The following is a 20,304-nucleotide window of genomic DNA, read 5'->3' as shown; positions in this document are numbered from 1 at the left end:
AAAAATCAAAATAAACACAGGAGTGCTTCATCTTTTCTTTTTTTTTCTCCTCTAAACCTTTTATAATCGATGAAGCTTGTAGTTTGCATCCCATTTTTGACAGCTTGTGCTAATAACTTTGTACAGCCTGCAGGATAAATATCTTCCAGTGGAAATGAGGACAATCCTGTATTTAATTCTACTATACCCTCCATATATATATGAAAAGACAGAAAGGGAGTTGCCCAGCACACTCCTTTTAAGCCTTTTACAGGGATGTTAGTGGAGTGGAGAACTCCATGGGATGCACTTGCAGGAGGGTGAATTTCTCAAATCATACCAAGAAGCCATTAAAAACGGAATTGGATGGCTTGCTGCCAACGAGGTGAAGCAGTACGTAGCTGCTGAGGGTTATGTTACCAGCCATTTTCAGTCTCTTGTCTCCTTCTTGCTACTATGGGAGAGCGGTGTTTCTTCTTTTGGATTTAGGGTTTGTTTGCCCTTCTTCTCTTAATATACTAACTCAGAAGCAATAAATATTTTAGAACAAAGTTGGAATGACTCATTTAGGGTTAGTTCTGACCAGAAACATGTGATGAATGGGCTTCAAATTCAATGTCAGTGGTTGGGGCAGTGGCTGGAGGTGGCTGCCCCTACAGTCCTGCAGCTTCTATGCCTTCCAGCCACGCTGGACTACGATTAATGAGGCAAATTTAGTAGGGGTTTAGCCTGACCTCCGGGATTTCTGAAGCTGCATTTAAGAACCCAGATTAAGGAGAAAGGAAAGATGTCTGAAGAAACATAGCTCTCTGAAGGAAATATCTCCCATCACCCATACTAAACTGTGTTAGAATTGCTCCTTCTCAATTTGTTCCTTCAGTCAATTTTTTTAATGTGTAGGCAGAGAAGGCAGGAGACTCTCACTTGCACAGTGTAATTGATGGAGTGGTGTAGCTTGGTGCAAATCCATCAATTTGAAAGAGTTACTGCTGGATTATAGCAGTGTGAACCTGAAAAACTACCTGCTGTAAATATACAGCATAACTAATGTGAAGGGAAATGCTGGAAAACCTTAAGGATGCTGAGTTCTGCTGTAGCATGGCTTTATTTCAGCCAAGCCGATACTGATCTGAGATGAATTTTACTGATGTAAAGCTGCTGCAGTGAATCAGCTTATGTTTCTCTTTACTGGCAGTCAAGAGAGAGGTGTCCCTGAGAGGTAGGCTTTACTAAGTGTAAGCGGCAACATTTCTGACTTGATCCACTTAAAGGAAATACTATGTGCTGCTGGATTATATGGACCAGATACTTATAAAGGTCTTTTGAGTTTAAGGTTTATCATAATCTTCTTTTAAGGTCTAATCCTGCATCTTTAAAAGGATTGGATTGAGCTTTACCATTGATTTGAGAGGGTACAGGATTTTTCCCTGGCTAAGGATCTTACCAAGCTTATTATTATGAATCTATTATTACTATTATTATGAATTAGCATGGTGTTAACCAATAAAGAAATAGTACTGTACAGTAAAGGATCTAGAATGTAATAATTAGGGCTTTAATACTTGTTATAGATAGACTGTTGGAGGAAGCTAGGCTATTCCTGAGCCTGGATGTACCATTTTCTACTGGCTACACTAATGTTAGCCTTTTTTAATTGAAGGCCATACAAGCGTCTTTGGGGGGGAAAAATCCAACAACTGTAGATCATTTTAGAAAAAATAAATAAACCCTGTCATCTGTTACAGCAATGTCATTTTGATTTCCATTTACCACTGAAAAAAATGAGGCTAAAGACTGTTTGTTCCTATTATTTCCCCCTGATTTGCTTCTTTCTTTCTTGCATGTGTGAGTGGGTGGGTTTTTAAGTTTTCGTCTTGCTTCATTTTGCAGTTTTTTATGGCCCACATTCTGATGCGTCACAGTTCATCTGCAGACTGCGAGGCTGAAACACATGAGGGTGGGCAGTGTTCAGTTTCTACTTAGAACTCAAATGCATCGTAAGTGCTTATACTTTAGGGAGTGGGAGGAAAATAAAAAAAGTATATGTTTGGGAAGCTTTCAGAATGTCCAATGACCACGGTTCCTGTGCAGCAGAAGATGTCCTTCCCTTCCCTCTCCTTCCCCTATTTCTAAATGATTTTGCAGAGTGCCTATGACTAAGGCTTAGCTACACTGAAAGTGCCATAGCCTGGAATGATAATCAAAAAAGATGCGTGTTGTTTAAAAACACTCAATCATTTTCCTTCTTTCTTGTGGAGTTGTTATTAAGCCCAGAGGTTCAGAAGTTCAAAAATATAAAGGAATAATTTGTACAAGAAAAGAAAGGAGTCTATTTCACAAGCCATTGATGCTCCCACTGGGAATTAGCAGTAGCTGTTTGAGTAGCTGGGGTCATACAGAGCAACCATGCATTCTGGTCCCACTTAGGAAACCCCTAATTTTTAACTTTTTAACAGTCAGAAGCTTAAGTTTCTGGCAATGAAAAGTGGAGGGAATGTTTGAGGAGCTCTTATTAAAAAAATAAACTTCAAATGATGATTGACTCCCATTTTATGTCTCTAGAATGGGGCCCATAAATTTCAACAGTTTTCTCTTCAATGGCTACTTGTTCTTTTTGGTTGGTGACAACTTTTATTTTAAGCGAGTTCAATTCTTAAATTAACCCTTATGTTGACTCAAGCCTCCTTATTTATCTTTGCCTTGCCTCCCATGGATGGAGAAAAGCTTAGCATATGGTAACATATCCATTCCCATTGCAGGGCTGATATGAAACGTGGGCGTCAGCGTGTCACCTGGAGCTTCAGGAGGGGGGAACTAGACTTCCAAACATCTACTCCCAAAAAAAGCATTTCTCAGTGAGACTCTCCTTTGGGTCATAGGACCTCTGATAGACAGATGAGTACTTAAGTTTTAACTTCTTTGAGCAGAAATGCTCAAATTCAGTGTTGCACGTTCGCACTGCCAATCCCACCCCGTATGGGTTGGTTCTGGCAGTCCCTCCTTTATCATTTTTTTTAATAGTAATTATATCGACAGTAGATAGCTATAGACTATAGCTGTTCTGTTGTCCCTGGATTTTTCCTGCATTTAGAACTAAATCCAACTATTGAAGCCTATTAAGGAAAAATCTGATATAAGACCCATAAAAACCACAAGCAACATCGGCCACTGAACCTACCAGAATTCACAACAGAAAAAAGGGTTGACCAGCAGAAGTGCTGTATCCATGTGTGCCTGTTAGTTACTGAGTCTCTGTTACAGGTATGCAGGCTCTGAGAGCCAGTAATATTCCTATTCTTGTGCCTGCCTGTGTGTGGCCAGTCAAATTTGGAATCTCTATCTTGTACCCTTCTGTCAGTGATCTGTTATACAGTCCTGGGGCCTATTGCTTATGTCAACATGAAGTAAGGTTTCATAGGATCCTGAACAGAGCAGGAATGTTCTGGCCTATATTTGTCTCCCAGAGGGAGAGGGAGAGGGAGAATAGGAGAAAAGCAGTCAGCAGCTACTGGGCAGTCTTCCATCCTCCCTTGACTAGTAGGGATATAAATCAGGTGCTTGAGTGGAACATGAAGGCAAGGCCTTGTTGCTCTGTTTAGATCCCTATAAGCCACGATTAATTAAACATTATAGGTGGAAGGATGAATGTAGCTTCCTACAATCTTAATTGTTTCCGCCAGCCTTTGAATTGACACGTTCATCTAGTTGCATTTACTTGTGAATACAAAGGGCCAAACTGTGCCCAGGACAGCAGGTAAACAGCAGGACTCTTTCTGAGTGTCTGCAGGTGCAATTTGGGAATTGCTTTCTTGGTGTTGGCCATGCAGTAAGACTGAGGTAAGAGCACTAGCGTTAATCCTGAATTGGTGGCTTGGAGTATTACCTGGAAACTTTTAGGCCTCAGAGTGTCTGAATTTTTACAGAGGAGATTGTCAAAAGTGCCTTAGGATGGCTTGGGCTGCAGCAAGACTTCATGTGATGCCACAGGGACTCTGGTCTGCTATTCCCAACACTCTTATGACAAGTCAAAGAGAAGACTGTTTAGATTGCTTTTCTTGAGCAACTCCCATTGCACTTGAAAGAGATTCTACAGATCTCCCATTTCGAGAATGAGCTTCTAGCACTAGGAATCCTTTCGCACTTCCCAAGGCTTTTTTTTAGTGGCTTAGGTCTGTGATCTTTGCACGTAACTGACTCATACACTCGTCCACCAAACTTCAGTTCTGTGTGCAGGACTTGACTTCACTTTGATGTTCCTGTGTACAAATCATTCCCATGATGAGAATTTGAAAAATATCATACTAGTTTTACTCCCTCTTTGAGTTTGCAATATACCCATGGAAAATTCTGGAAAGGGCATGTATTTTTTTCTGGAATATTGTAAAAGCAGAAAAGATCCTTGCTTTTCAGCCTGCAAGGAACCCAACTAGTTTATTTCAGTTGACAGTTTTGGATAAAACCAGCATTGCTGCGTTTCAAATTAGCGTGGGTAGACCCTAATATGGAAATTTAGAGCCAGCAGTTAGAGGGAAGACTTTATTGCTTTTTAGTTAATCCCTTTTTGATTTCTATTAGCATAGAAAGGGCAGAATTTTTTCTCTCAGTCATTTGTTCCCAAAGCAAAGTGCGATGAAAATAGACAAACTAAAATGCAAGTTAGGTCCCTAAAAGCAAAGGGGAGAGGTCACCAAATCAGTAAAAAGGAGTTAGAATTTGCAGTTTAAACAAAACTGCATAAAGTATTTGTCTCAGTAATGTTTGTATCCCAATGCTTAGACTCCAGTAACTTTTGGTTGCCAGAACTCAGTAAAGAATGTTTCCTGGGTAACTTCTGTTGCAATGTATTCACTTTCCCCCCATATATTAACAGTCTGACATTTTCCTCAGATGTATTTATGGTTTAGAGTCATTTAATGAATAATTCCAGACCTGCAACTCACTTATGGGTAGCCCTAAGCAATTGTAATCCAAACTAAGTGGCTTAAAATTTGATAGCTATATCTCTCAAATTTTGAGGAACAATTAAATGGCACACATAAGTCCAAAATATAAACACGGGGCAAAATTCCTTACTGAAGTGAATTATCAGAGCATGGCTGCAGCAAGCTGAACTGGCTAACGTTTTAGAGACCAAGGACTTAGTCTGTAAAGCCATCTCAGCCTCCTCCTTTCTTACCTGCTTTAGGGAAGGTAAAAAGGATCAGGGAAGAAATGCTGAACAGATGTTAGCTTCAAAATGAGCTGATTCCCCACAGGCTTGTGGAAGAGGTCATTACCTACCCCTTGCATCGTCCGGTTCTCCTCCTTCAGGGCAGTGCAAGCTAGGATTTCAACAGGTGGAAATCAGTATGACTCTGTTAGCATCATTAATGGTGCTAAATCACACCAGGTGAGACTCTGGCTATACAGCTCCTCACAGTCAGGCTTAAGCAGTTAAATCAAATACGGAGGTGCTCAATCCTTTATACTCCCTGTAGTACCCCACCTTGGCCCCTTTGGGGTCCCTTGTAGGGCCCCTTCCATACTGACCCAGGTGGGAGAGTGGGTCAAAGCCATCTGAGTGCCAGAATTGCAGCCCTGATTGTGGAAACCAATACAGTGTTGTTCCAGTGCAAGAACAGAGAGCTGGCTGCGTTTTAGAGCTTTTGGGGCATCTCTGAGCTGCCTCTCTATGCACAATGCTGGCAACGGCTGTAGGATGTTGGGGAACCTTTCCTGAGAAGTACAGCTGTAGAAAAAACAAGTGGCTGAAGATGTAGTGAGTGCTTCCGGGAATGGCAGTATGTGCCAATTTGCTGCCACATGTGTGTGTATTTAGAGGTGTCAGTGTTCATTGGGCAAGGAGGAAGTGGGGAGGGAAAAAAGGGTTTTGTAGGCCTCCTTTGGGGGAAGGAGAGGAGCAGGAGGAATTGGGATGTGTGGCTAAGAAGGTAGAAGATGACTCAGAAGCTTATCTTTTTTCAAGGTATTTTTTCTGCTGTTTATGTTTACAGACTAAGAGTGGTGCCCAAAAGCAGCATTAATTTTCATAGATTTATTATTTATATGGGAATTAATCCTTTTTCAAAGGTATTATAACCTTTGAAATAAGTAGTCTTTTAGATCCTTTCTAGTCAAAAGAAAGCAACAGGTGTTATTTGAATGAAGTATTTCCTCAGATTTTGTCAGTTGATGTAAATATTTTATAGTAAGAATCTGATTTTTTGGCTCTAGTTAGGAAAGCAAATATCTCAAAGACTTTATTATTTAAGACCATGTTCTCTTAGGTAGTTGGTTTCGTAGGCTTTCTCTGACCCAACTGGAGGCTGTTTAGCCTAGATATAAAAAGGTTCAACTAATGTGGTCTCCAAGTCCCAATGATAACAACAATGTAGTTCTTTCTTGAAAGAAACCCTCCTGTATTCAGAAACAACAGAATTACATTGAGGGCACGTAACACAGAGGGGCAAATGACGTGTCAGAATTTACAGTTCTGACCCTGAAAGCCAATGGAGTAGTTTGTTAGAAGAAGTTTTATAAATTTCTTCTATCTTGGCATCTTGACTGTGAATAGGTTGTGGTTTTACTGAAGCTATTTGTTAACTGAATTTATTTGCTGAATAATTGATATAAATACTGAATAGTAAGTAATTATTCTTGGTCTCTATGTACTTTCAAAGCAAGTGCTTGGCTGTAAGTAGATGATATTAGAAATTTGAGCTGCTGTGATTTGATGGGTAGGTCACCTTCTCGACAAAATGAATATTGAATAATTGTATGTAACTTGCTCCTTCTAGGCAAAAGTCCTATAGACTGTAACAGAGCTGTAACACTATACAGTGAGTACTGGAGCCACAGCTCTCCCCAGTCCATAGGGGCAGGATATCAGTTTGATGCTTCCTCCTCATCTCTCTGTGCGATCTTGCCTTTGTGGGAAGCTTCCCTGTCTGCCTCCGAGTTTGGAAACAGCAATTTTTGTCTCGGGCATCTCTGACTCTGCATTTGCCCTTTGCTGCATCTCCCTCAGAAAAGCAGCTGAAGTGGAGGCAGCTGCATTGGTTTCTTGTTACGTTCCTGGCTGTATCTGTAGCTTTTTATACCTATTCCCTTGAATGCCAGAACTTAAGGATGAGGTTTGTCCTGGTTGCTGCTCCTCCAGTGCAATGCAGGCTGGCTGTAGGATTTCTAATGAGGGTTGCAGCTCCACATTAAACATCTGTGCATTGGCCATGGTGTATGAATAAGTGAAAATGTTTTAAAAGAGTATACCTTCTAGTCTGTCTTCCCTGGCTAGCCAGAGCTAACAGTTGCCCTGCAGAAGGATCCCAGAAAGCCCCTTTGAAAAGTGCAGCAGTGTAACTCTAGCCTTGCACACTGAGCCCTCCTGAAAAGCGCCTGCTTGTCTTCCCAGTGAATTATGATTGATCACCTTTGGTGCCCTTTCCCAGTCTTTGATAAAATGAGCAGTTATCTGTAGGATTTTTGTAGCCTACTATTGTTACCCACGACTATAATATCACTGCCTAATTGGTTTCCTGACAGGCCTCCTTTGCTCTGGCATTTTGCTAAAGAGAGGTGGCTTACAGCATTGTCTGTCTATTCATGGTCTGATTCTGCACCCAGAAACTCTGCTGCTGACTGTAAGAGGAAAAGGATGGAACCTTCTTTCTGGGCCTAATGGCACTTGGGCCGGGGCAATGTGTTGACAAGACCCCTGTTTATTCACAAAAGCCATTCAGTTTGTGCTAGGTCAGGCCTTTTCCCTGGTAGTTTTAAGAAAAACGAGCCTTTTGCAGGAGTTGCTGGTGTGATAATGCACTCATATTGGCCTCCTCTCCGTGAGCTGCTAGGTAAAGCAAGAAGTGACTGCCAGTACTCCCCAAATTATGTACTTTAGAAGGTCTGGACTATAACCCTGAAACTTATCCCAAGGATGTAACCATGAATTTCTAGGAACAAGGCAGAAGAGAGAGGGTTGTCCTGCTGCTTGGTGCTGGTGAGGCCCCTTGGGAATTACTGTGCCTGGTAAAACAGCTCCTAGCACAGGTGGAATCCCATGAGCCATACTGGTTACTGAAATGGTTTTTCTAAACGAAGACCTGAAGTGAGCAGTTTGCAGAATCAAGCCCTGGATTTACTAACAGATGCAGGGTACCCCGTGGTTTTTCCACCATGTATTGCCAGCAAGATCATTTTCTGTAATAAAATACAGTCAAACTTGAGATAATACTAAGCTTAAAAAAAAAAAAAAAGCAAACTTTTCCCTCACTGGTTCAGCTCCCTGCTTCCTCTTGAAGGTTTCTCATATTGTTCCAAACCTTGACTTTTCTCCCCGCCCCCCCCCCCCCAGCTGACCTCATGAGGATGCAATCACCTTCAGGCTGAGGAAGTGTTCCCTTTCCTACAGCGGCTGCCTCAGTCAGGTGGAGGGGAAGACTTAGGAAGCTGAGACAGTTGTTGCCCCAAACAGTTTGTCCTTGGCCAGAGGCTATTGCTCTGTCTGGCTTGCTGGAAAGTGTATCCATTCCTGAGCAGCAGTGACTTACAGTCCAGCACGTTAACATGCACTGAAATTGGCACCTGCTCAGGTTGATATCCTGGGTTGGGAACTGGAAATTCAGGAGCAGATTTGTGTCCCCTCCAGCCCTGCTGGGAAAGCGATCTGGGAGAGGGGCTGGGCTGGCATTGCAAGGTGTTAAGCTGGGATGGTTGAAGGAGTTAATCTGCTGCTGCACTGTAATATAATAGAAAGAAAAACATGCCTGTGGGGCTAGCCCATTTTATTATGTAGTTTCAGCTGGTAATTAAAAAGAAGCAGTTTAAAACTAAGCTGTAATATGAATAAAATCCAAAATCAAATACAGTCAGGATAGGTTGGATTTTCAATGGGTGGATGCTTAGTGTATCTTTAAACTTTTTTTTTTAAACTGTTTCAGGCTGGGTGCCTAAAGCTAGGAGCTCCCCAAATCACCAAGAGCTTTGTTCTTCTCCTTGAGGGTGCTCCTTTCATTATAGCTCATTTGTCATTAGGGCACAAGCCAATTTGTATGCTCCGCCCCAGGCATGTTCCCACATTCCTTCTGTTACAGTTGTGACAAAGTAGAAATGAAACCCCAGATAGGCCCGGTAACAATTTTACTTGTGATTCAAGAGTGCAAATGTGGTTTCAGTTTCTTGGGAAGGATTTCATGTGCCTCCTTTGAAACTGGTGATCCTGAAAATGGGGACAATGTGCCCATTTAAGATGGAGGAAAGTGATCGTGGGCACTGCCCTTGGGGTCTCAGGCGTCCTGCCAGGCATCAATTTGGGGAATGCAATTGCTGAATGAAGTAGCCAGCTGAGCCTGTTAATTGGTGTGACCATGGGTATGCATAGATCATGCAGCTGGCAATTCTTAAATAAATGGAGTATAGGGGTTCGCTAATAAGTGGTGAGATACCCACAGGACAGGGAGTAACTGAGCCTAGCCTGCCTGAGGACAGTAGAAAACCTTCTTTGTAGGAGGCCAAGCCAGATGGCAAGGACAGGGCAGACCCAGGACCGAGGGGCTTGCAGGAGCCAGACCGTCACCAAACAGGCAGTATGACCACATCTGTTTTGTCACGCTAGACCTCTGCCCACTTGGCCTAGGTGAAAACAGCTCTGCCTTCCTCTACACTGTCTGAACAAAGCTATTCTTCATATTTCCTATGGCCTGGATGTGTCATTGTAATCTGTCCTTGGACGTCACTTGATGCCTTGCCTTTTGCTTTGTGGAGTTGGGCCCGTTTGCATCAGCTGAGGGCCCCCACCTTTTGTCCTCTTAACAAGCTTTCTGATAGTTTTATTTGGAAACTGAGCAAGTCTGATTAAAATCAACCCCATTTGCCAGCAACTTCAACCCTGGAAAAATTGTTACTTCCACAGGTTGATATAGAGGGTGGAGAGAGAGAGAAGAAAAGGGCGGGGGGGAGGGGGGACAATTTACTTGGTTGTGTCTGACTTGATTAGTAATAATCAGTCCCAAATAATATGGGATTTTTTTGTTACTGGCAGGTTTGGGTATCAATTTTTGTAACTAGTGCTTTGTGATCTAGGAATTTAACAGAGTTGGCATTTTAATGTCATAATTTAGATGATTTTCAGTGAGAAGTTTTGTTCTTCTGAACTGCTCTCAGTTCAGCTGTAAATGGGAAAAACTCCACTGTCTCCCTTGAAAATGAGGTGTCACGTCAGAAGCCTGAATTTGTTTTACCGTTTACTTTCTGTTTACAAGATCTAACTCTGCAGTCTCAAAGTCTACCCGGTAGTGTTTGGATCTGCAACTCTTCAATGCTAGGCAATGTGTTTGTTACTGCAAACTGTCTTGAAAGTAAGAAAACACTTGTGGAATGAGACTGCTCAGAATATACCTCCTTCATTGCCACAATTTAACGTTTTGGATAGGTTTGGTCACCAAAACTAAGCCACTGAACTAAGTACAACCCAGGGAATAAAGCTACTCATGTTCGCAGGATTGGGTCCTCATTCAGTAGCTTTCTTAAACATAGACCTCAAAACTAGAGGCTTCAGGGGTAAGTGTATTTTTAATCACTTGTCTGATGAAAAAGGCTTAGCTGAAAAAGGCCATATTTAAGAAATTGGGCGTACACTGGATGCAAGTAAATCCCACATGCAAAATCCACAAAAGCCATACATTTAGACTGCAAGTTTAACAGAAGTAATTCTATCCCTTAGTGTTTCGGTTTTGATCAAGTTGCAAATCCTTTCTCCTATTTTTTCTGAACTTATTTACTTAAGCTTGAGTTTGGGTATTAGCCGATTCAAGGGTAATCCTACACGTTTACTGCTGTCTCCTACCACTGACTGAGGAAAAAGTGAGCTGACTTAGTGTGCTTCAGGCACTAATAAAGGTCCCTGGAGCACGCAGAAGGTGACCCCATGATGAAGAGAGACTACATTACCCTGTGTACATAAACATATGTTTTGTTCTGTATTAAGTATGTTTTATGCTCAAGGGACAGACGTTTAGATGTTCTAGGTTAATAGCTTTTTTTCTTCCCTGGCTTGAAAGAATGTTCTTTTGCTGGGCAAGGTAGTCGCATGCGTCCTTCCATAGAGGGGGACAATATCTGCTCCTATGGAAGCCGATTTGACTTCAAACATGGGAGGTGGGTATAACCAGGGAGTGGTAGGCACTGAAGTGAATGTTTCTCGGATCACTTTTTCCTATGGCAATGCAGTTGCTTTGGAATCACACACATTGGCCACGTTTGCTTTTCATTTGTACAATTACTGGTTTGATGTCTGTAATGCACCGTGCAGATGGTATGGTGAGTGTGGTAGCTCACAAAAAAGGGACGAAAAGATGAAAATTCATTATCAGGTCCCCCTGCCCCACTTTTCTTCTAAATTACTGTGGACATGGGGCTCTAAGTACCTTTAGAAAGTAACCCAGTTCACTACCCTTAGAAGAAAAGGTTACAGGTCTTATCCATCTTCCATTAATGTCTATTATAAAACTGCTGCTGACTTCAGTTTACATATTTAAAGCCTTATTTTCAGATATTTTGACCTTTTTAAAGTGCAGTGTTTATAGTGCTTAAGAATTGGGAGTGATATAATGTGTTTCTAAAATACTTTCAAAACGGAAATTTTAGAGTATGGTTTTGCTTCATGGCCTTGTGCAATGGAAGACTTGAGTATCTAAGTCTAAAACCTCTATTTAGCTCACCTGTTTTATTGAGATAACTCGCCAAAACCCTCAAGCAAAGGGGTTCCTTCGGGCGTTCTTTGTTCTGAACATTTTAGTTGAAAACTCTGAAGTAAATCCTTCTCCACTTTGCTCAAGTGGCCAACAATACAGTCAGTGCTAGATAGACATAATGATGTGTCTGTCCTAGCCCCTGCTGAAGCCAGTAACTTTCTGTGAAAGCAGTAGTATAGTATGGTCTGCCAGGGAAATGGTCAGAGGAGAGCTGCTGTCATCCAGGAGAGTTCTGCTCTGGCCAAGGCAATGGTATGCTGAAGACTTAGAGCTAGGGAATGGGGGTTTAGTTGTGTGCATTGCAGTGTTTCTTGTCTAGGAATTGTTTCTGTTTTGAAAGCCTTGATTCAATGAAACAAAGAGTTAGAATACCAGAAAACACTTTTTTTTAAAAAACATTTAAGTTCATCATGGGACCTCGCATAAAGAGAAAGGTTAGGGTGTTAGAGCCTGTACTCTTCAAGCTCTTGGAAATCTTCTTAAACTTTAGTAAGAGCTTTGGGTGAGCAAAGACTGAAGGTTGAGCCCTAGTCTTGTAGTTTTCCCAGCATCAAGAAAACCCATTTAGTGCTAGGGCTGCATGCTATTGGCATGCATGCTTCGCCCCAGGCCATGTCTGTGTATCATAGTTGTGACTAAGCCAGGAAGATATGTTGTGGTTAGGGGGAGTTCTCTGAGCGCCTTGGTCAGATTCAGACTTCTTTATTGAACTGGTTAATTGGCAGTTTTAGAGGGGGAGGGGGGAGTAAGCAAGGTCCTTGGGTCTCCCTGGTCAGTGCCAAGCCGCAGACTGTTAACTACTCCTGCCTTTCAGAAGCAATAACTGTGGGTTTGGGGAACATATGGAACCAACTAGCCGAAAGGCTTTTATGAGGAGCTTTAACAGGGGGCATGGTTTTGTGAGCAGAAATTCCAGTGGATGAGTTAATAGTTTCACTTTCCTTAGCTGTCCCTTTATAGAAACAACAACAACAAAGTCGGATGCTTTCCTCCCGTGGCCCTGGCTGCACAATGTCCCGATGCCTCCAGGATTTCTTTAGGACACTGGGGGAATCTTTTCGTAGTTCCTTGGGGACCTGTTTTTTTGGAGCTATTTCCTGATGCTGACCTCATTAGGTGAGTTTCGCAGCTCACTAATTCCTAGTAACAGCACAAGAGATTGAAGGAAAGGGGAAACCTGTCTTCTGGAAACCAATGGAACTGAACAGATTTGGGCAAGAGCCTTTATTGCTTTCCATTAATCTGGAAAATCAGGGACTTGGACTTTTTCTTTTTTTTCTGTTTTTTCTAGGCCATTATTTTGACCTAAAAATGTATTTTTGGTTTTCCGTTTGAGTGTAGAGAACAACTGCAACAAAATAAGAACTCCTGAAGAATGATATACCTCAAAATATTTATGTTGCAGTTTGTTTTGAACTGAGGGAGTGGGCATTCCTGCTCTTGAACGGCAATTTGGACGCTCACCGGAGATAGTCAGAAACTTCCAGTAATGCTTATATAGTGTCTGCATTGTGGTGGCACGTGTCCAGAACAAAAGAAAACAATAGCCCTTGTCTGAGAGATGAAATTTTAGTATAAAACTGAAGAACTAGCTTTTGCAGTGTTGTTGTAGGTGTCATATCTCCAGCTATTGTGGTCATGTGAATGCAGTATTTATAGTTCAGCCTTGGTAAGCTTAGAAACGGAAAGTCATTTCTCCCCCATGGCATACCAGTAAAATTAATCTGAGCACCAAAATTTGGCCTGTGAGTTTTCTCAGGGTTTCTTTACGTTCTCAGGTCTCCTTTATAGTAAGCACACCAGAACGCAGATGCGTTTTTTCAGCTTATCCGAAATTTTGTTTCTTCTCTTGTGTGTAACTCCTGAAATTGTTTTCTATTGTTGTAGTAAAATATAAAATGTAAACATTAGTAACATTTAGTAAAACGTAAGAATGTTAGGGAGCACTAGAACATTTTATCTGGTAATCAAACTGCCTTGTCTTATTTAGAGATCGTCTTGTGAATGCTGTCCTAAGCATTCGTGAAGCTGTTTTTCCATTATGATGCTTTTTTGGACTGTAGTAAGACTAATTGAAGAGCTGGCCCTGGCAACCTCACCAGTGAGTTTGAAATCCTTAGTGCTGCCTCCTAGACAAGGTGACAGGAAGAGTCGAGCTGTTGTCAGAAGCTGGGGAACTCCAAAAATGTAGTAACAAAAGAAATGAATTTCTGACAAAGTACATGAGCATCTTGCTTGTAAGGATGTAACACAAGGTAGTTGACCAAGGTCAATTTCTTCTCCCATGCAAAAGCAGTAAAAATGTAGAGCTGGAGAAGTTTAACTGTCTTGTGCATCTTTGAGCCAACATACAGTGATGATCATGGTAAAGAATCCATACACAGAATAGCATCTTTTAGAAAAGTGAACATTTTATTTCCTCCTTGATGCTGTTCAGGAGAAAAGTTATGAACAGTTGACAGGAACCAGGCATGATATTGTATTTGACAAAGGATAACTTGACTTTTGTTTTCTGGTGTGTTTTTCCCCCCCCTCTTCTCAGCTAGAGTCGAATACGTGCAAGACAGGCAAGGAGAAATCTTTCCTGCACAAGGGCTATGATTTCTCTTCTGTAGCTGTCGTGCGCATGTCGCTAACATGTCACTGTGCTTTCGACAACAGTCTTAGAACTTCTAGTCTGAAGCTGCAGGCTTGTGGCACAATAAAACACATTTATGAAGGTTTGGGAGAGTTCCTTGAAACAGGTGGAATTTTATCTAGCCATTTGCTTTGCTCCCCAAACAAAATATGATGAACAATAGGATTTTTAGTGGAAGCCCTCAAGTGTTCCTGAGCCCAGTTCAGGTATGTGTATATTTATTTCCTTTCCTGGTTTGGAAAGGTGGCAGTGTTTTCTTAGATCTGTTTCTGTGGACAGAGTTTACTTGCCTCAGAAGCAAATCTCATTAAAATATCACATAAAACCAAACAGCTTCTCCCCACCTCCAGGTACTCCCATGGGTTTGCGAAAACAAAGTTCAAATTGTTCCAAAGCAAATTGCACAATTGCCGATCCTGTTGTGTATACATCAACACTCTTATACAATGCCAGTTCCCTTTGAAACCTCGAGTCCCAATTTAGGTTTTATCAGTTTGTTTTTATATAAGGAGTTTGGGTGGTTGTTCTTTAATAGCCTTTTGAAGTTGAAAGTAAATGGTTTAAATGTGCAAGTTGATTTGTGTGCAAGAGGGACTTTTTTTGCAATCCATACTTTCCATTAGTATTTGACTTCTGCCTCTGTAATCCAGGAGGGGAAAAATATTGCTCGTGTGTTAAGGTAATGGATGAAGTTGTTGGCTAGGTAGGCTCTGAATTATGCTTATTTGCTCCCTTGTGGAGTTCTGCAGAACTCACAGTGAGCCTGCATGTGGGTGGATCAGGCTCATCTCTGCAGATTCAGCTGCAACCGAAGTGCTCCTTCACCTTCAGGATCTTGGGCACAGGAAAAAGCAGGGCAGCAACACAGATATTGTTAGGTGAAGGCAAGAGCAGTTGGTGCAAATAGAGATGTTCACCAAGAAATAAGAGTTGGGATTCCCATAGCTTTTTTTCCCCTCCTGAGGATCTTTCAACTGTAGTGCAATAGCAGTGGTCCCCACTTTACTACTTCCTCTCCTGCCCTCCTGTAGCAGAAATGGCTTGGTCCTTGCAATAGTAATAGTTTGCGCAGTGGTGCTGGTGCTGCAAAAAAGTCTGGCCCAGTGGTTCACGGTGCTATGTGGGCTTGGCGAGTTGGTGGTGTATACTGTCTTATCTTCCATAAGAGCTGAACTGGTGTCACCAAACACTGCAGGAAAAACACTGTTAGGTTGCTGCTTTCCACAGGAGGACAGCACCGCTTGGTTAAGTCACTGCCTTCCAGTGCCTCATCTATTGCAAACCAGGGCCAGGGACTGCAGCACAAAGAAGCTTTCAAAGTGCATGTATACAGGGTTCATAATTTATGTGAATTAAAATGCACTTTACTGGAGACAGCATCATAATTTACCATTGCTTCCCAGGACAAATACTGTCTGCTATGTTTATTAGGTGGGACTGTGTACAGACAGTGGCTCTAAGTATGTTTGTTTTGAAGTCATCAGTTGTTCAGTAATCTTGGGCACCTCTGGGAGATTTAACTCGGAGATTTAGGCTGGAGGTCATGGGGCCACTGATAATAAGATAGCGAGAAAAAGAAAATGGCATTGTTTTTGTGGCCTTACCCAGACAGTAAGGAAAAACACATTCAGATGTTAAGATAGATCTAACCCGACCCTAAAGGAAATGGTCTACAAATCCAACAAATGAGCAAGTGATGGCTGCAAGACCTTACTTGTCCAAGCCTGGTTTGAGCTGCGTGATCAGAAAGAATAATGTTTATGGCTCTTAATAAACAAATATCTGGGGAAGTCCTGCTTGAAGTCGTTGAAGTTCTGTTTTAGTGTGTTCAAGTGTTTGTATGAGTTTCTTATTTTAACTTCCATCCTAAAGTAAAACCTTTCAAGTGGCTTTTTGAGTACTAGTTTCAATCCAGAGACTAGCTCCCCTGCAGCGTTAGCAGAGTGCCATACGCAGTTCAGCTGGCAGGCAGTGTTTTTGGGTCATTTTGCTGCACAGGTGCAAAGAAAACATAAATGTCCTGCCATAAAAACAGGTACTGAAGTGTGATATCCAATGCATTGGGCTCTCATTTCCTTTGTAAACTGATTAACTCATTCTGTCTCATGGGGATTCTTTGGTTTCTCATAAGAAGTGAGCTCATCCTGTGGCCTCTTCTGCAACTGGGCACTTATCTTCAAGAACATATAGGCAATTATCTTTAAGACCTCTATCCCTCTGCAAATCTGACTGACATCAGCTAATAGGTTCCAAATTTATTGGGACGAGACAGACCCAGAGCATAACTGCATGAGACTTGTTTCCTCAGGAAGCCAGAGTACAAGATAGCATAGGGAATAAAGTAAGTATTTGTTTAGGTCGTCCTAAATAGTTTACCATAAAGCACACCATCTTCAGGATTTGGGGCGGGGTGCGTATCCAGCAACATCCTTTGTTTAAAAAAACCAACAATGAGGATTTTACTAACAGCATTTTGGGAAAACCTCTGCTCTCACTTTTCCTGTCAACATTTTTCTAAGCTTTTATTTTTATTAGTCAAAATGTTTAGAATCCTCAGGAAATCCTGGAGTGAACCATTTCAAAACGCTATAGCCTTTTGAGGGTCAGTGAGGGAGGCTCAGGTCCTTTCAAAGGTTATGAAATCTTTAAACTGTGGTTTTTTGCAAATTTTAGTTTTTTTGTAACCAAAAAAAAAAAATTGGGAAGATGCTTATCTTTAGACTGGAAAGTTTGGGGACTGGGAAAGCTTGATCCCTCTGTGAGGAAAGCCTGAAGGGAACCTTAGATCTGGACAAGGAAATCTTTTAGGCTTGGATCTTAAGAGGGAACCAATTGCAGACGTGAGGTATAACAGGTTCAGTTGAAAGCCGCTTTTTGTGTTTTCAGAAGTAAATTAAAAACAATATTTGCTTTTCCTCAACCAGAATTTGTATGCCATTTAGCATGTAACAACTTTGTATTAAGAGGCTGTTAATGTACTGGAGATAATTATTCCTTTTATTATTACTTCAAAAACCTTTTCAGATCAAGCTTGTTATGTGCATGAGGCTTTTGCAGAAGTAAGACCAATTGACTGTTTCCATTCCTTCAGATACACTTCAATGGTAACCATATTAATAAACAAATAAAAGCTTCCAGGTTGCAAAGACATATGTACATCATTAATTTTAAACCCCTCTTGGGTTCACTGCTTAAAGTGGGTTCAGTTGCTTAAAGTTAAGTATATGGGTAAGGATATGACTGTGTCACAGCCTGCAGCCTGGCTGGGCCAGTTGGAGCTCAGCATGGGTTATTTTATCCAGATTTTGAGATGATTGTTATTGACTGAGATTAAGAGTGCATTGTGATAAAGGAGAGAAGCTGAGAATGTGGTGAAATATGAGGTTGAGGGATGCAGGAGTGATGGGGGTTTTTTTTTGGTGAAAAAATCTTCAAGATGACACATCAAAATAACTTTTCAGAAATCTGTGTTCACAGTTGCCACAGAGCAGTTTCTTCCAGGAAATGTGCATTCACATATTTCTATAATTTGTGATGAACTCACTGTCTTAACTGCTGTACTTCTGATTGCTCATCTACTTTTTATCAAATTTCCTTGGAAAATTCTTGGAAAGCTGAACATGGAAAGCTCAGTCTCGGTGGTTGAGCGATCAGTATAAATCACCCCCACAGTCTGTCACAAATATATAAAAATGTGATAATGCTTATGGAATTTAGTAGCCTTTTATGTAACGCAAGGAAAAATATTGTCTATATGGACAGTTTTTCTTTGGCTATGCAATGTAGATAGTAAAGTGTGCTTCTATTTTCTCTGTAAAAGAGTACATTTCATATTTTCAGATTTGGATGAGGACACTCAATTAGTCTGTTGCAACAGTGTGATGAATCAGTACCTCTATTCATTTTGCCAAAGGCTGAGTGGAAGGGTAAAGCCCGGGAGGGAGGCTAACAAGCTTTGATTCTTAAAGTTTCTGCTATTATTAGCATGCAGAAAGTCCCAATATTTCTTTAAGTGTAACTTCAGATGTTTGAAAGGTTTTGATTTTTTTTTTTTTTTTTTATCCAGAAACTTCCAACTCGGTTTGGACTTTGAATTTAAACTAGCTGATAGGGAATTTCTGCTGTCTGTTTCCTAATTTGGGGGCTTTTATTCCAGTGTGCCTCTTTTAGGCTACCTGTGCAGACAACTTGGCTAGAAGTCCTCAGACCACTTTGCCACCGTGATCTCCCAGCAAAATACGTGTTATTAAAGCAATTTGTAGTGAGGAATATCAAAGGCCTTCTAGAAAGGTCTTCTGCTAGCAGATGGCCTTGCATCTGACCCCCCTCCCAGTTGGGAATGGCTAAAGATCACTCCTTGTTACTGTTGGCCAGGAGAAGTCAAAGGACCTCAGGTGGGACTCCATGAAGGTTTCTCAAAGTTTGGCCTTTCAGGCTTTGCTCCTGTGATTTCTAACTCATGCCTGTTTTTGCTGTTTGTATTTCTACAGGTGCTGTTTGCTCTAAACCAAACTTTACTCCAACATGAAAGTCTCCGAGCAGGTAGTTTGCAGGCCCCATATACCACTGAAGATCTCATCAAGCATTATAACTGTGGAGACCTGAATGCTGTCATATTCAATCATGACACTTCTCAGGTAAGCAAAAGTGTGGATGGGCCAACCAATCTGAGGATGAATCAGCTGTTGTAGTAGTTACAGTACTCTACCTTGCCAAGCTGAGAAACGTCCTCTTGCCAAATCCCTAATCTAATGAGCTGTGTTCATTAAAACGCTTGGCATCTGTTTTTGTTAGGTAGTCACGTACGTAGTACCACTCAGTGCTGCATCTTGTAGATACTGTATGACAAGAGATTAATTCAGCTGGTGAAGTGAGGTACAAAGAGCCTGGTCTAAGGCCTATCAGGTGCCTATAGCAGAGCAAAGACTAATAATCCAGTTGTGGGATCATCGCTTTATACCCTGTCTCCTCTTCTCCCTCTTGGTGCCCTGTGCTTTCATTCTTTCACTAGACGAATGAGACATACGTGGCGAGGGGCTTTTCCTTGGCATTGCTTTGGCTCTGGGGAAGTGAATAACTAGAAAACTTTCCAAGGAACATGCCTGAAGAAAGCTAATTATGGATGTTTGTGTGGCTGTTGAATGTAGTCCCCTTGTTTGGTGGGGGGGAGGGGAAGAAAAAGCTAAAAACTTTGTACTACTTGAGCTTATATTTGAAGAGGAAGTGAGCCTTATATAAATATTCCACAAAGTAAATAACTTCTCAAACATGTCATAATTCAATAAATTTGTATGCGTCTAGGGCAGCCCTTCAGTCTCTGTTTATCTTAGTTATCCAATGCGATTAAAGACTCTCAATAGAGCTGATATCTGCCCTCTAGACTTGTCTGATAGTTCATGGCAAACTGAGCTTCTCATTTAATGTGTAGGTTCCTATTTCTTCTTTCCTGCTTATTCTATGGAAACTTAGTTTTCAAATGTCATTTTCTACCTTTTTTTTTTTGACAAATATTCCCAAGTTTCTGTCTCGGGTACACTGACTTATTGGAGTGATCCCATATAAACTGGCAAATAAGTTACAGAATCACAGAATCGTTGAGGTTGGAAGGGACCTCTGGAGATCATTTAGTCCAACCTCCCTGCTCAAGCAGGGTCACCTAGAGCATATTGCCCAGGATCACATCCAGACGGGTTTTGGATATCTCCAGGGAAGGAGACTCCACTACCTCTCTGGGCAACCTGTTCCAATGCTCTGTCACCCTCACAGTGAAGAAGTTTTTTCTCAGGTTCAGATGGAACTTCCTGTGGTTCAGTTTCTGCCCATTGCCTCTTGTCCTGTTGCTGGGCACCACGGAGAAGAGGCTGGCCTCATCCTCTTGACACTCCCCCTTCAGATACTTGTACACGTTGATGAGATCCCCTCTCAATCTTCTCTTCTCCAGGCTGAACAGGCCCAGCTCTC

General features: G+C 41.6%; 1 protein-coding gene across 1 annotated transcript in view; it reads left to right on the top strand.

Moving 5' to 3' along the window:
• The window catches only part of TRABD2B (TraB domain containing 2B), a 315,409-nt gene that overhangs the window by 148,053 nt on the left and 147,052 nt on the right, over nucleotides 1-20,304 (top strand). Inside the window, exon 3 of the mRNA XM_068953076.1 lies at nucleotides 18,834-18,980. Within this exon, the coding sequence (XP_068809177.1) occupies nucleotides 18,834-18,980 (147 nt within the window). The remainder of the gene's footprint in view (nucleotides 1-18,833; nucleotides 18,981-20,304) is intronic.

Source organism: Struthio camelus, chromosome 8 (genome assembly GCF_040807025.1).
Source record: "Struthio camelus isolate bStrCam1 chromosome 8, bStrCam1.hap1, whole genome shotgun sequence".
Taxonomy (NCBI): domain Eukaryota; kingdom Metazoa; phylum Chordata; class Aves; order Struthioniformes; family Struthionidae; genus Struthio; species Struthio camelus.
This window is presented reverse-complemented; position numbering and strand designations above follow the sequence as displayed.